Below are 15,919 nucleotides of genomic sequence, written 5' to 3'. Positions count from 1 at the left end.
AGCTGCACACTGCTCAGGAGTTTTAAATGTTTTGGAGCATTACATCTCTATTTGCATTAAATCTCTATTTGAAAATAAGATGAAAGATAATAAGATAATCTCTCTCTCTCTCTCAGTATCTCGGAGGAGGACCCAGGGCCCCTGCGGAGTGATGGCGAGGGGAGACAGGGCACCAAAGTCAGTCGGACATTCAGCTACCTCAAGAGCAAGATGAGCAAGAAGGGCAAGGTGAGTCCCCGATCAACACTCCTCTCCGTGCCCACTGGCTAGAACCTGATTTCCCCCATCAACACACTGAACAGTGTCAAACCAAAACTACCCTCCTCAGTGTCAGCAGAACTTCAAAGGCTGTGTGTGTGTGTGCACACATGTGTGTCGGAGTTAATAGATAGATAGATAGATAGATAGATAGATAGATAGATAGATACTTTATTGATCCCCAAGGGGAAATTCAGGGGGTCTCAGTAGCATACAGACATCACACACAACACACACTTACAGCAGAAATGGTAAATGTGTTATTTACTAGGTTTAGTGTGTTGAAGGCAATATTGAGTATGTTGAAGATGTGTGTCTGTGTCTGTATATCAGTACTCTGAGTCCAGTGCAGGATTGTGTGATTATTTAACGTATTACACTCTGCATTGAGAAGGAACTGCTGTGGTGAAGGGGGCTTGGTCAAGGCAAGACAAGTTTATGTATACGCCATGATTTATGCACATTGTTCAAGGGGCAAATAAAAGAGATGAAGGTGAAGTGCATGGAAACAGTTACAAGAGCATAAACGATTGCATAGGAAGAAGGGTATGAAAACAAAAAGCATGAGTTTGGGGTTGAGAGTGTGGATGTGAGCTTGGTTTAGGGGGCGTTGTGTGCTGGTTGTGTGTGTGTGTGTGTGTGTGTGTGTGTGTTTGTGAGGGTGTTGGGTGCTAGATGTGTGTGTGTGTTTGTGGGGGCGTTGGGTGCTAGATGTGTGTGTGTGTGTTTGTGGGGTCGTTGGGTGCTAGATGTGTGTGTGTGTGTGTGTGTGTTTGTGGGGGCGTTGGGTGTTGGATGTCTGCAGCTGAGCTGAGCAGAGTTGAGAGCGGAGCAGAAAGAGGAAGCCAAACAGGAAGGTGGTGTTGCTTGCTGCATGCAGACTCCTCTCCTGCTCAGCCATGCTCCGCACCACACTACACAGCACCTTGTCTTCTCCAAACTTACGGGATGGTATTCATAGCACTCGGATACTGATTACAGGGAGTTCTTCAGTGGACAGGCTAGCGCTACCAACAATATTTTATGTTTTGTTTTGTTTTGTTTTGTTTTGTTTTTGACACCAGAACGTTTACACAATTTAGTCACGCATAACATTTATTTTAGGGTCAACAAGGGGAAGTGACTTGGGGAATATAGTCACAAGTGATTGGCTGCTGTTTTTTTTTTCAAATCCATTGAGTTTTTGTAGGCAGGTAGCACCAGTCTGAAATCAGATCTCCTGATTAGTCTGTTATGACTAAATATTTACCACCATAATGGAGTCAGAAGGCATCTTTAAAACTCTCCTCTGGGAGCATGTTCTGTCTCTTTAAGACCGACCGGAATGGCAGGGGAACGTGGTGGTGCACACACACACACACACACACACACACACACACACACACACACACACACACACACACATAACTGACTTCCTCCACAGACTGCTGGGTGGCTGGTGTCATGGGAACGTCCACACACACACACACACACACACACACACACACACACACACACAGATAGAGACGGTGCTTTGAGGCGCACTACTTCCAGTGTGAACACTGGCAATGTGGAGTGATGTTGGGTCGACGATTTCTGCCGCAGGGTCGCTCTCTCAAGATCAGAGCCACTGACAGAGCAGTTGAGGTAAGGGTCAGGGGTTACGGGTTAAAGGTCAGTGTCCTGGGGGAGGGGGGCATCACATCTTCAGTTAGTTACTGGAATGTGTTGGTTCATTACTGTAGCATTGCAGACTGAAGTGTGTCTGTGTTACTGTGTTAGCTACTGTAGTGTCTGTGGTTTGCTGTGTGTGTGTGTGTGTGTGTGTGTGTGTGTGTGTGTGTGTGTGTGTGTGTGTGTCTTTATTTTGTGTGTTACATTCAGTCGACCACTGTCGTGGGTTAATGTATCCATCTTTAGTGTAAGTGTATTTAGTGTATGTCATTTGTCTGTGTGTGTTTGTGATCTCAATGTGATGTTTATGTTTACTATTCATTTTCTTAGATGGATAGTGTTTGCATTGGTGTGCATGTCTTCATGTGTCCACAAAACCTCAAAAAGTGGTGTGTGTGTGTGTGTGTGTGTGTCCAGTGTCATACCCAGCTCTGTTAGTATTGCTCACAATGAGCAGGCATGCAGGCTAATGATGAACATGAATGACCTCATTCTGACCACTGTCTTTACAGTGCATCAGGCACTTGTCATCACTATAAACAGGTATTGAGGTGGCCAGTCAAGTGGATCAGTAGTGTATCGGAAAGTTACCTATTTCCGCCCTTGCCCTATTTTTGCGTATGTATGTGTCACTTGGTATTAATTTCTTTACAAACCAAAACGGCGGATTCCTAAAGAAACGCAAGCACCCACCCCATAAGGGTATCTAAGTATTAAGTATATAAGTATATATACTTTTTTGATCCCGTGAGGGAAATTTGATCTCTGCATTTAACCCAATCGGTGAATTAGTGAAACATAAACAGCACACAGTGTTATATCTCTATCTCTATCTCTATCTCTATCAGCACACAGTGTTATATCTCTCTCTCTATCTCTATCTCTATCTCTCTATCTCTATCTCTCTGTCTCTGTACCATAAATGATATTGTACAGTGACTCGAAGAACAGTGTTGTAATGCTGCATGTACAAAACTTGAAGCTCCAGTGGAATTTTGATTTCCTGACGAGAATTCTCGTTGTGTGAGTGAGTGAGTGGAAATGGGGCACCCACCATCCCAGCACCAAACTCCGAGCACAATAAACTAAATTTTTTAGGCTGTAAAATCTCCCGTTAAAAACCAAACCATATTTTGTTTAAATCTACACACTTATGGCTACTGAAAAATGTAAGGGTCATCAATCAAATATTATTTTGAAGTGAAACAAATCATTTTCAAACAAAAGGGGTGGAAATTGGTACTTTTACGATATGTACTGTATTGAGAGATGCATTATTTTGAGTGTGCCTTGCGTGGCTGGAGGTGTTGTCCTCCAGTGGAACAGGTGTCTTTAATCTCTTCATCTTGCACTTCCTGAAAGCTTCATGTGGGTGTATTTTTTGGAAATCATCTTTGACATAGATTTCTGCTGAGTGAAACCTAGGTCACTTTCCCAACACAGGTTCTGAGAAAGGGTGAAGAAATATGGTGTAACCTACATGTTTTGTGGTTAGCTTTGCAACAATTTGTGTGACCAGGGGTGTAGTGGTAAAATAAGAGGTGGGTAAACTATGAATTGTGTGTTCACGGTAAGGTGGACTGCACCATGCGGTATCGGATTTTTAAAAAAAGCATTCAGAACATGTTTGATGGTGGAGGTTTTTGTCCAATGTTTATAACAATACCAGTGGTGTCAAATGGTTCCTAGAGTGTTGATGAGTGTACATATTGATGAGTGTACACACACACGCACGCATGCACGCACGCACGCACGCACACACCCTGAAGTATGCATGCACTGAGCATAATTGCTTTCAACATTGTTTCATTGTAAATATTGTGTTATTAGCTTTCCTTTTTTTTTTTTATGAAATCGTTGTCCCTTTTAGCTGATAAGTCACTGCACACAGTATACAATATTATAAATGCCTCAGTTTTGAGTTAAACAGTGATAATAAATGCCAACGCTCTGAAAGGCATATGCTGTACGCTGACCTTTGGCGTCCACTGTGTGGTTTCAGGAGAAGGACAAAGAGAAGGAGCGCCTACGTGAGCGCGAGAGAGATGCCAAAGAGAAGGAGAAAGGCTTGGTGAACGGGCACCTCTTCAGTGCCATCGCCAACGCGCCTTCCACACTGTGCCAGTACTGCAGCAAGCCCCTCAACACTAAAGAGGCATTAATCTGCAACAGTAAGATACTATACAACACATACACACACACACACACACACACACACACACACACATACATATTTTCACACACACACATTAATACACACACATTAATACACAAACACACAAACACATTTACACACACACACACACACACATACATACATATTTTCACACACACACATTAATACACAAACACACATTCACATTTACATACACACACATTAATAAACAAACACACATTTGCACACACATATACAGACATGAGTCTGGTGTTTAAATTCACATGACATAGGGTATGCGATTTGTATGGAAATGGTTGTAGATCCTTGCAGGGCTTGTAGCTTATAACTAATTTGTTTTTAGCGAAATATGTTTTGTCCTTTTTGTTCCTGAGGAAATGATAGAGGTGCATGCTGCTTATCGCGGCACCGTGACCATAGTCTGTCTGTCATGATGCGATGACACAGTTCTGCTCTGTACCTGAGGTTCTGAGAAGTGAATGTTCTTTTTCTGGCCTTCTCAGCATGCGCCACACACACACACACACACACACACACACACACACACACACACACACACACACACACAGGTTCTCACAGTGTGTCACAGTCATGATGCCTCTCTCATGTGTCTGCCCACTGGGTACTTGTTTGCGAGTTGTTTACGATGTAACACTTAAGGATCGGAAACTGGAACAAGAAACCAAATTATAAGGCTATTGCTCAGGAATGTCATGATTTTGAAAATGCCCCCCTTACTTCAAGTGTCAGTCCTTTTGCGAAATATATACAGTATGTTCCCGTTTATATTAAATGAATGAGGTCACAAAAAACCCACACAGCCTTCATACTGCCGTCTGACTGTCTTGGTCAGCTGCACCGGACATCTTTTTAGATCAGAGGCCGAAAGATAACTACAAACTGTAATTCTAACAACATGAGCGTCCGCGCACTGACCAACGATAAGGAGAAGTCTCTCCTCACGTTGATGAGTGTGATGTCTAAAATTAGATGGATTCTGATTGGCTGTCAGCTTTTTACCGTTATCAAAATCGCTATGGAAGTGATCCCTGATGATGTTTGTCTTCATGTTGCTATTGTGATAGTATACATGTGGATATAGCTAGAGCGATACTTTTTTGCCGTTACTGTTCTTGGTGTGAGCGGCCCTGTATGAACATCAGACAAGAGAGGTGGGCATTGCTGGGGTTGGCATGGCTGCGGTTGACCGGGCTTTGCGGCTCTCACCCCTCGGCTGCAGATGGGCATTGCCAGGCTTGCCAGGCCTCACACTCACCACTGCTGCCGCACTAAGCACCTTCACATGCGTCGACAGACCTCAACATGTGCTCAACAATGGCCCCCCCTCACCCCCACCCAAAGCCCCCTTCCTGCCCTGGCACAGCCAAAGTGTTGCCCCCCACCCTCACTTTGTACACTATGAAATCCTCCTCAAAGTAAAAGTAACATCGGTACGGGCTAGTTTTCCTGGTCAATATATGCCCCCCACACCCCCCAGCAGGAAGTCTGTCTGACCATTGCCCAATCTTGGGTGACTTTACAAAGCCTGCATTGTTACAGCATGATGTCCATTAAGCACATGACTAAAAAGGAGTGTTCTATTCTGACACAGAGGCAAGTCTTCCTCAGAGTGTGTGGGCTTGTCTGACACATGCTTGAGTGGTGTTTAAGGCTGTCTGTCCAGAACACACGCACACACATATGCACTCTCTCTCTCTCTCTCTCTCTCTCTCTCTCTCTCTCTCTCTCTCTCTCTCTCTCTCTCTCTCTCTCTTCTCTTTCTTTCTCTCTCTTTCTCTTTCTTTTTCTTTCTTTCTTTCTTTCTTTCTTTCTCTTTCTTTTTTTTTTCTTTCTTTCCTTCTCTCTCTCACTCTCTCACACACACACACACACACACACACACACACATAGCCCAGACCCTCTTGTCTCCAAACAGACTGAACAGTAGACAAAGCAGTTGACTCAATGACTTATGGGAAAAACTCCAGTATTCTAAAGTGGTGTATGTGTGTGAGTGTGTGAGTGTGTGAGAGAGAAGTGAGAGAGGCTGAGGGAGAGATTATTGCTTGGGGTTGCATCACCCTTCCTCCCTTCCCTTTTGGCAGCAGACAGAACATCAAGTCTGCTCTCTACCCCCGCCCACCTTCTCTCCCTCTTGCTCTTTCTCTCTCTCTCGCACTGTCTTTCTCAAGCACCCCCCCACCACCACCACCACCACCCACCCACCGCCTCTCGTTCTCCCCCTCTCTCTAACCCCCCTTCCTCTGCCCCAGACTACAGTCTTGCACCAAAAGGAGGAAGTTTATGTTCTCTGCATCTAACAGTTTTTTTTTTTTCTGGTCTGTTTTCTGGGGGCTGATGAGTTCTCAAGATCAGAACTAATTTTCTTCTTTAACCAAGTGCATTTCTATGTACTTTTTATGTTATTTAAAGGATTACAGATTACGCATGTGATAAACTGACAGTGTTGAGGAGGAGCAGGCACCACAACATCAGATTTCAAACCACATCAGCAACACTTCATCATTCAGACTTGAGCGCATTGTGGTCTGCATTTCAGCTGCAGCTTTTTAAAAAAGAGACAGAACAAGAGTGTTACACTGGTATGGGTTCAGTAATGGATTACTCATGCACAACAGAGATTAGTATCTGATTTATCCGTCTCGTGTCATATTCTGCATGTTCTGATTGCACACATGCACACTCACGCACACGCACAAATGCATGCATGCATGCATGCATGCCGCCTGCGCGTACTGCACAAATGCATGCATCCGCGCGCACACACACACACACGTAATGCGCCCGTATGCCGCTGCGCCAAATGCATGCAGCGCCTGCGCACAAATGCATGCATCCCGCCTTGCGCACACACACACATATGCGCCCGATGCGCACACACATATGCGTATGTATGCGCACACACACCGTGACTGCAGCTGTCCCTACCGTGGGACTTGTGCATGTGTTTATGGAGAGAGGGGTTTAATAGACACACCTTTGTCTTAGTGCAGAATGCAGTACATGGAATCTTTAGTTTTCTTCTCTGGGTTGTGCTCTCACTGTTTTGTGCAGCATCTTAAGGAGAAGCAGCTGGAGGTGTGTGTGTGTGTGTGTGTGTGTGTGTGTGTGTGTGTGTGCATTCTTGAATCTCACGTCTTTAATCCTCTCAATAGTTGTGGTGGGTGTGTCCCTGCCAATATGTGTGTGTTTTTTCATAAACAGCGGATAGGGTTTACAGAACTGAGAAACAGACTGTGTGTGTTTCTGTGTGTGTGTGTGCCAGTGTGTGTTTCTGTAAATAGTGGGGCTTTCCAGAATAATAGTTCCGTGTGTTATTGTTATTATTGCGTGCCTCTGCGTGTCTCTTGGCGTGTGCATTCAATTAATGCGTGTATGTTTTGTGTGAGTGGTAGTGTGTATACAGTATGTGTGCACTGTGAGTGTCACGGTGCCTGTGTGTGTGTGTGTGTGACCCACTCACAGCTGACTGTTGATGTTTAGCAATGGCAACTGAGAGTGAAACCTATGATTGATTGCTTCTTTTCCTTACGGTGTTGTTGCTGTTGTGCTGATGTTGTTTCGGATGCCCATGTCTGACTCGAGGTTTGTTTTTGTCATGTCTCCCTTTCACACGCTCACAGATTGCAGTGCACACGTCCACAAAGGCTGTCGAGAAAACCTGCCTGTGTGCGCCAAGGTCAAAATGAAGGTGCGTGTGCGTGTGTGTGTGTGTGTGTGTGTGTGTGTGTTGTCTTTCTTTCACTTCCTCTTCTTCTTCTGTCCTGCTCACTCTCTCTCCATTTCCCTCCATATTATCCAACAACACCAGACATGTGACTTTCTGTTTGTGTAATTAAAACACACCCTCAGCTGCAACTGACCACACGTCACATTAAATCAAATTAAATATTAAATCAGATTGTGTGTGTATATGTGAGGTGTGTAAGGCTTGCAAGGAGGAAGGACACACCCTTGCACATCAATCAGTGTGCATGTGCATGGTCAATATCTGTCTGTGGTCACAAACTGACACCTGTCTCACTCTCCCCAACAGTCAATGACACTGCCTGATTCTGGACCACCATCTGGTGTCATCATGAGAAACAAAAGTAAGAATGCCTTGTGCATATCCTGGGTTTGGGGGTGGTTGGGTCAGGTGAGACGTGCTGATGTGGATGTTCTACTGTGGTGGTACTAGGTGTGTGAGTATCCATTCACACACAGGATTTGTGGGTGCAAGCTCTGGTAGACATGTGATGATGTGACTGTAATTAGTCCCTTTCTCAACGGAGGGATTTTTGCAGTTCCTAGAACATAACGTACCTAGAACCTTTTTTTGTGTGTGTTCCGACCGGACCAATTTGGGGATTATTACGTTCCTCTGACCGCAGTTCCTGTAACTCTTTCAGCGCCTACTTCCAGGACAGGGACTTTTCTCTTTTCCCTTTCCTGTATAGGACCCTCAGTTACCTAGGTCTAGGTTGATTGGTTATAAGTCATGCCCACTGTCAACCCAAATTGAACGGGCAATTTGAAATTTAATGGGCAACCAGTTCCTATGGCCACTTGGCCAGGGCAAATGCAAACGCAAAACCGGTTTTGGGGGAGAGTAGTTAGTAGAACTGTTTAGAAAGTGGACAGTTCCTATAACTATGTTCCTGTAACTACTTGGTGGGAAAGTGGCTATTGAATTACTTTGTGAAATTGTTGTGAAAACTCTTGAGCAGCCCCTGCTGGTAGGCCCGGGATCTGCAGAAAATATTACTTCTTACTTTCACATTCCTCTTACTTTCACATTCTCTAATTTCCCTGGTCATTGATTAATTGATTGACCCTGACTGTTTGTTTGTTTGTGCGACTCTCAGCCCCAGCAATATCCATATCTCGGGATCGTCCGAAATCAACCATCTCCATACCTGATGATCAGTTTGGTCAGATGCCAGCTAATCTGCCACGGAAAAGCACCAGCAGTATCATGTCTTTTAGTGGACACAACCCACTGTCCAAGAGTATGTCCATTTCCAACATTACTGGGTAAGACACACACACACACACACACACACACACACACACACACACACACACACACACACACACACACACACACACACACACACACACACACACAGGATTTTTTACCCCGACATCTTTTCTATCCACTTTTCCTTATATCAGGAGGTGAAGGAAGGATATTATAATTCATAATGGCTAAAGAAAAGACAACCAAGGAATCCAACTCTACTTACACATAGTAATGGGTATTATTGATGGGGTGATGTGTCACACTGATTGGCTGTTGTTACCTGGTGAAAGGAATTGTGGGAATTGTGGTCTCTTATCTCCTCTCCTTTGGTAAAGGCTGCACTGTACTGAAGGAGATTTGAAAAGTAGAATGGAAACACCTTTCCTAAGCATAATCGAAAATTCAAACATCTCTTATCACTGAATTATTTTTTGTTCGCTTGCACACACACACACACACACACACACATATACACACACACACACACACACACACACACACACACACACACACACACACACACACACACACACACACACACACACTTAAACTCATACTCACACACTCAACACCTATACACTTACACCAATGCACAGAATATTACTACACACGTTTGCACAGAATTGGGACACTTCTATATCTGTTCAGTCTCACATAAGTCTGTTCTTTTTTCTTTCTCTCCCTCTTCCCTTCTTCTCTTTCTCTTCTCTTCTGTAGCCCTGGGCTTGATGACATGCCGTTGAGGAGAAGTATGTCCCAGTCCACAGACTCCTTGCACAAGACCAGCAAGGTCAACGAGTCAACAGAGTCTCTGACCGATGAAGGTATGTTACCAACTGCAACACACACAAACACACACACGTCCCACGTACACACAAGCATACATGTATGTTTTCAAGATCAAAAATACACACAAATACACATGTACGTTTTCAAGCATCCACATGCACACAAACACACAATGTTTTTAAGTTCAAACACGTGTTCACACACACACTCACACACACATACATTTTCAAGCAAACAGTTGCACACAAACTCAGAGTGAGTTATTTGCAAAATTGTGGTCATTGTGATCTTTGATGTTTTGATTTTTGTGTGTGTGGTGTTTGTGGCACGCTCGTGTGTGTATGTGTGGTGCTTGTGGCGTGCACATGTGTGCGATTCTGAATATATGTGTGTGTGTTTGTTCTGCAGGTACGGAGATGATGGACGTCCAGCTGATGTGTGAGTTCGAGCCTGACGTGCGGGAGCTAGAGGCGGACTCGTGGAGCGTAACGGTGGATAAGAAGCAGCTGAAGCACCTCAAGAAGGACGTGGTCAAGAGACAGGACATCATATACGGTAACCACTAAAAGGTCTTTGCTAACACTGAGGCCTCGCTTATACTCACTTGTGGACAAGCCCACAGACAACTACAGACGCCAGGGCATGCTATTGTTCTTGTTGCGGACAAGGGCATGCTATTGTTCTTATTGCGGACAAGCCCACAGACAACTACAGACGCCAGGACATGCTATTGTTCTTATTGCGGACAAGCCCACAGACAACTACAGACACCAGGGCATGCTATTGTTGCTATTGTGGACAAGCCCACAGACAACTACAGACGCCAGGGCATGCTATTGTTGCTATTGTGGACAAGCCCTCAGACAACTACACACACCAGGGCATGCCATTGTTCTTATTGTGGACAAGCCCACAGACAACTACAGACGCCAGGGCATGCTATTGTTCTTATTATACGTCTTAGTCTACTTAAAAGTTCATCCATACACAAAATCTCTACATGTCCAATGAGTCAATCACATGTCATCAAAGTACACTCGACCAGAACAGCCGGGTAATGTTAAAGTGTAATTCCAGCAAAAATTGACCCAAGGGTGTTTTTCTGCATTAAAACACATCAAATAACCCCGTGGAGACAGTATTTTTCGTTGATACGGTATATGCTATAGCCCCAAATCGCAAACAGTGGATTAGCTAAGGGCCATGAGCGAAACGCTTCCCAAATAGCATTTTTTTTACCAGTAATATTGTTCAAAACAGCATCAAACCTCATCAGTAGCTTGCTCAGGGTCTCTACACATAAAACGTAAAGCACCAACAACGTAGTTAATGAAACTCGAGTTTATTACAGAAGACTGTTAATCTCACACAAGACTTAGATCTGAGATCTCACACGGAGCACGACGTCTATTGCCGGAAGGTAATGCCGTATACGGACTTTCCTTCGAGAGGTATAAGTATAAGTAACTATATTTTTTGATCCCTTGAGGGAAATTTGGTCTTTGCATTTATCCCAATCCGTGAATTAGTGAAACACACACAGCACACAGTGAGGTGAAGTACACACTAATCCCGGCACAGTGAGCTGACTGCATCAACAGCGGCGCTCTGGGAGCAGTGAGTGTGTGCCTTGCTCAAGGGCACTTCAGCCGCTTTCTACTGGTCGGGGTTCGAACCGGCAACCCTCCGGTCACAAGTCCGAAGCGCTAACCAGTAGGCCACGGCTGCCCAAAGTAGGCCACGGCTGCCCAAAGGTGCTGGTAGTGGGACAGTTGGTAAGTGTTCTTTTAGTCTTCTGTAATAAACTCCGGGTTTGCTAACTACGTTGTTGGTGAGCTATAGCTTATACCGGACCAAGCTCTGTAATGGTTGATCAACGAAAAATACTGTCTCCACGGCTTATTTGATGTGTTTTAATACAGAAAAACACCCTCGGGTCAATTTTTCGCTGGAATTTCACTTTAATGTTAATGTTAGCTATGTCCACAGAACTTATGAATCTCTTTAATAACATATGTCTATCGACAATATCAATCATCATTGGTCATCATGACCATGATCCCTGCCATCTTAAGAGCTCCAGTAGTGATACTTGTACACGTGTGTGTGTGTGTGTGTGTGCAGAGCTGATGCAGACGGAGATGCACCAGGTGCGGACGCTGCGCATCATGGGGGAGGTCTACTGCAAGGGCCTGGCGGGGGAGCTGAAGCTGGATGCGGCCGTGTTGGAGCGCCTCTTCCCCTGCCTGGACGAGCTGACCGAGCTGCACGGACGTCTGCTGGGCGCCCTGCTGGAGCGGCGGAGACAGACGCCACTCTTGCGAGACGCCACCGCTACCTCCAACGCAGCGGGAGGCTTTCTGGTGCACCGGATTGGAGACGTGCTGGTCTCTCAGGTGTGTGTGTGTGTGTGTGTGTGTGGATATTAATACTGGGAGACCGGAGAATAAATATGTTACGTATATATATTGAAATTGAATGAAACATGTTTATTGAAATGACCAGAGCTCTTTTCATGTTTCAGTCGTGCACAACTGACCATTAGTCAGAACCCCGTAATTGTATTACATGCAGACTGTGGATGTTCTTCAGTTCAGAGAAACGTAGTTAGGATGAATGATGGGGAGTGCAACGCTGAGAAGGATGCAGTGCACTGTTTTGATTTATAATGTGGTGGAGGGCCTGGATTAGGTTACGCATTAGCACAGACAAACTGCAAAGGGGAGCTAAAGGGCATAGAGTGTCATAGGCCTCAGTACTGAGGACTTTATCTTTGCGTTGGGGGAAGATGGTGTGAAGCATAAGGGAGAAGGAGGAGGAGAATCCATCACTCTGTCACCCACTCGCTAGCTCACTCACTCACTCACTCATTCAACTTCCCTGGGTACAGTTCTCCGGATCCAGCGCAGAACGCATGAAAAAGGTCTACGGGAAGTTCTGCAGCCGCCACAACGAGGCGGTAAACTTTTACAAAGAGCTCCACGCCAAAGACAAGCGGTTCCAGGCGTTCATTAAGGTGAGTCTCCGAGCAGCCCCTCGACTCTCTGGAACACCTGGGAGTTGAGTTCAGACAAGTACCCAGCAACCCAGTGGTTTCCTCTCTTGTTTGGAAGTGTGTATACATATAGGTGTGTGTTTGTCATTCTTCCAGAAAAAGATGAGTAGCGCGATCGTTCGGAGGCTGAGCATCCCGGAGTGTATTCTGCTGGTCACCCAGCGCATCACCAAATACCCCGTCCTCATTCAGAGGATACTGCAGCACACCAAAGGTGGGAGGAAAGAAAAAAAACATATTTAGAAATCTTGTTAAGATCTGCGTGTTGACTTACTCAGAAGTTCAACTACTCCATGATCCACTGATGTCTGCCGAGATGCTGATGTAGAACACCACATCCTGTGGCATTATCTGGAACATCTACTGATGTCCCCACACAGCATCCTGTGGCATACCACATACACGTCAAGCTAAACACTTCCCTCTTTGAGTGAAGCCTGTTTGTAGTCACCACTTGACCCTCTGTTCTGGGGATGAACCATCCTCTGAAGGAAGGAAGGTTAAGATATATTATCACCCGGAGAGAAGAAATACTATTTTCTGATTAGCTGGTGGGGTGGCTATTAACCCTTAAAGGAGTACCGTCACACCGGTGTGACAGGCATGTTGGGAAATGAACGTTCTAAATAATATCTGGGTTCATTGAATTCAACATAGAATTTTAGAACCTTCAATTGTTGCGGAACTTAGAATGTTCAAAAACCTACACCTTTAAGGGTTAATTCTGAATAACAGGACACCGTTCCATATCAATGCTTAGGATTGGTAACAGCCATAGTAGGACGACGGTTGCAGCGCTCTAGAATCTTTGGTTGCAGGCTTCGCAACAATGGAATCAACTGTAAACAAGCTAACTGGGCCAACGAAAGTTGTACAACAAGCTGAACTAGTGAGCTTCTTTTTAAACAGAACCGCGTGTTTCCTTTGCTTTACAGTGGCAACCGGGTGATAAGCGGGATAACAGCTTTCGAGGTGTGTCTAGTTATACGGAATTAATGGACTCGGGCGGAGGCAACTCGGGCGGAGGCAACAGTTTTTTGCTCCTCGCTCTCGTCAATTAATTCAGTATAACAGGACACCTCGGCGGCCGTTATCCCTTACATATTGTTTCTCCATCGTTGTCATGGTTTTTGTTTGTTTGTTTTTGGTGTTGTTTTGTTTGTTGTGTAACATGTATGTTGTATATGCAAACATAATACAGATATATCACACAAATGTATGTATTAGTAGTATTATAAAGCCATTGCATATGTTGCATACTTGTAATATTTTATTGATAAAGTCCACAGACCATGGCAGGTGTAGTGAAGGCAAAGGCATCTCTCTACATTATACAGAAACGCTAGTGCACCTGCTAAGGATCTGACTGTGAGTAACTCCCCCACCCTTATCCCCTGCCCGGTAATTGCAGACGGTGATGAGGAGCAGGAGGAGGTGTCACGCTCGCTCCGGCTGGTGAAGGAGGTGGTCACGGCCGTGGACAACCGCGTGCACGACTACGAGCGGAAGCGTCGGCTGAAAGATGTGTACGGCCGCACCGACAGCAAGTCCATCATGCGCATGAAGAGCGGCCAGATGTTCGCCCGCGAGGACCTGCTCAGAGGGCGCCGGCTGCTCCACGACGGCCCACTGCAGCTCAAGACCTCCGCCGGCCGGTTCAAAGGTCTGACTCAAGGATTTCATGTTTCGTTCGAAAATTCTAAAACAATTATGTTTTTTAATACTTAAAAATAACATTTGATAAATGAACCTTACATTTTTCAGTAGCCATAGGTGTGTAGATTTGAACCAAATCTGGTTTTGGCTTTTTCTGCCTGAAATATCTGATTTTGTTTACCACGCTCGGAGGTTAGTGCTGGCCTGGTGGGTCGTCTATTTACGCCATTTCAATGGCACACAAACGGTTAGACCGAGAATTCTCGTCATGAAATTAAAATTCCTCTGGAGCTCCAAGCGGATTTGTACACGCAGCCTTACAACGCTGTTTACAGCTCTTTGAGTCACGGTAAAATGTAATCTTTGGTACATAGCTAATTTAGATACACCTATGGTGTGGGTGCTTGCGTTTGTTTAGGAATCCACCGTCTTGGTTTGTATAGAAATAGATATTAAGTGACACATTCACACAAGACAGCGGAAATACGGGACCGGCAGTAATAGGGGGAGTTCCGATATAGACCTTTTTCACAGCCACTGTTTGGGCATGATATGAAATAGTAGGACAAGCACAGGTGTTACTATACTGAAGTGTTCAATTTAAGCATAGCAGAATCAGAACCTTAATGTAATTAGTGACACCTGAACCTGCCTTATATTTCATATAAAAAGGCCTGCTGTGAAAAAGGTCCATTTCAAGGGGTGCGCTTAAGACTGATATAGCATCATCATAACCATGATATGACACCATTCATGAACATTAAGGAGCCTAATGCCATGAATAATGACTGTTGTTAAGAGCCATTTGTTTTTTTTTTGTTTTTTTTAGGATAACAGTAAAAAATCTCTGCAGGGGGAGTGAGGCTGTAGTTTGACCCTCTTAGGTATGGACACGATCCTAAACACATACTCACCGTTTATCTGTTTGTCCCCCAGATGTCCAGGCCCTGCTGCTGTCCGACGTGTTTGTCTTCCTTCAAGAGAAAGATCAAAAGTTCGTCTTCGCTTCACTGGTATGCAGTTCCCAGACATGATCAACTCTCTGCAGTGGCTGAGTGTCCATGCGCTCCCAGCTTATCTGTTTCTGATGTAATATTCACAGTGTTAAGACATCCCACATAATTGGGGAACATTGGCTCTCTGTGTAACCGTGTGGTTTTGAATACACCACAAAGCTGCTGTTTTATTTAACTTTCCTCATATTCTCTCTCTCTCTCTTGCTCTGCCTCCTTCATTCTTGCAGGACCAGCGGTCTACGGTCATCTCCCTGCAAAAGCTGATCGTGCGCGAGGTGGCTAACGAGGAG

At 44.9% G+C, this 15,919-nt stretch overlaps 1 protein-coding gene across 2 annotated transcripts in view; it reads left to right on the top strand.

Moving 5' to 3' along the window:
- Positions 1 to 15,919, top strand: part of akap13 (A-kinase anchoring protein 13) — a 31,196-nt gene that overhangs the window by 777 nt on the left and 14,500 nt on the right. Inside the window, exons 2-14 of one of the 2 annotated variants that reach the window (XM_048257305.1) lie at positions 117 to 228; positions 3,914 to 4,082; positions 7,732 to 7,799; positions 8,145 to 8,199; positions 8,956 to 9,124; positions 9,831 to 9,937; positions 10,311 to 10,457; positions 12,027 to 12,298; positions 12,793 to 12,918; positions 13,054 to 13,171; positions 14,369 to 14,620; positions 15,550 to 15,626; positions 15,857 to 15,919. The exon at positions 15,857 to 15,919 is cut by the window's right edge and continues 119 nt beyond it. In XM_048257305.1, the coding sequence (XP_048113262.1) occupies positions 211 to 228; positions 3,914 to 4,082; positions 7,732 to 7,799; positions 8,145 to 8,199; positions 8,956 to 9,124; positions 9,831 to 9,937; positions 10,311 to 10,457; positions 12,027 to 12,298; positions 12,793 to 12,918; positions 13,054 to 13,171; positions 14,369 to 14,620; positions 15,550 to 15,626; positions 15,857 to 15,919 (1,641 nt within the window). In that variant the 5' untranslated portion in view covers positions 117 to 210. Of the gene's footprint in view, positions 1 to 116; positions 229 to 1,742; positions 1,885 to 3,913; positions 4,083 to 7,731; positions 7,800 to 8,144; positions 8,200 to 8,955; positions 9,125 to 9,830; positions 9,938 to 10,310; positions 10,458 to 12,026; positions 12,299 to 12,792; positions 12,919 to 13,053; positions 13,172 to 14,368; positions 14,621 to 15,549; positions 15,627 to 15,856 lie in introns of those variants that run through there. The other variant, XM_048257304.1, reaches the window with a different exon arrangement.

Source organism: Alosa alosa, chromosome 11 (genome assembly GCF_017589495.1).
Source record: "Alosa alosa isolate M-15738 ecotype Scorff River chromosome 11, AALO_Geno_1.1, whole genome shotgun sequence".
Taxonomy (NCBI): Eukaryota; Metazoa; Chordata; class Actinopteri; order Clupeiformes; family Clupeidae; genus Alosa; species Alosa alosa.
Note: the sequence above shows the minus strand (reverse complement) of the source record. Positions and strands in the feature narration are given on the sequence as shown.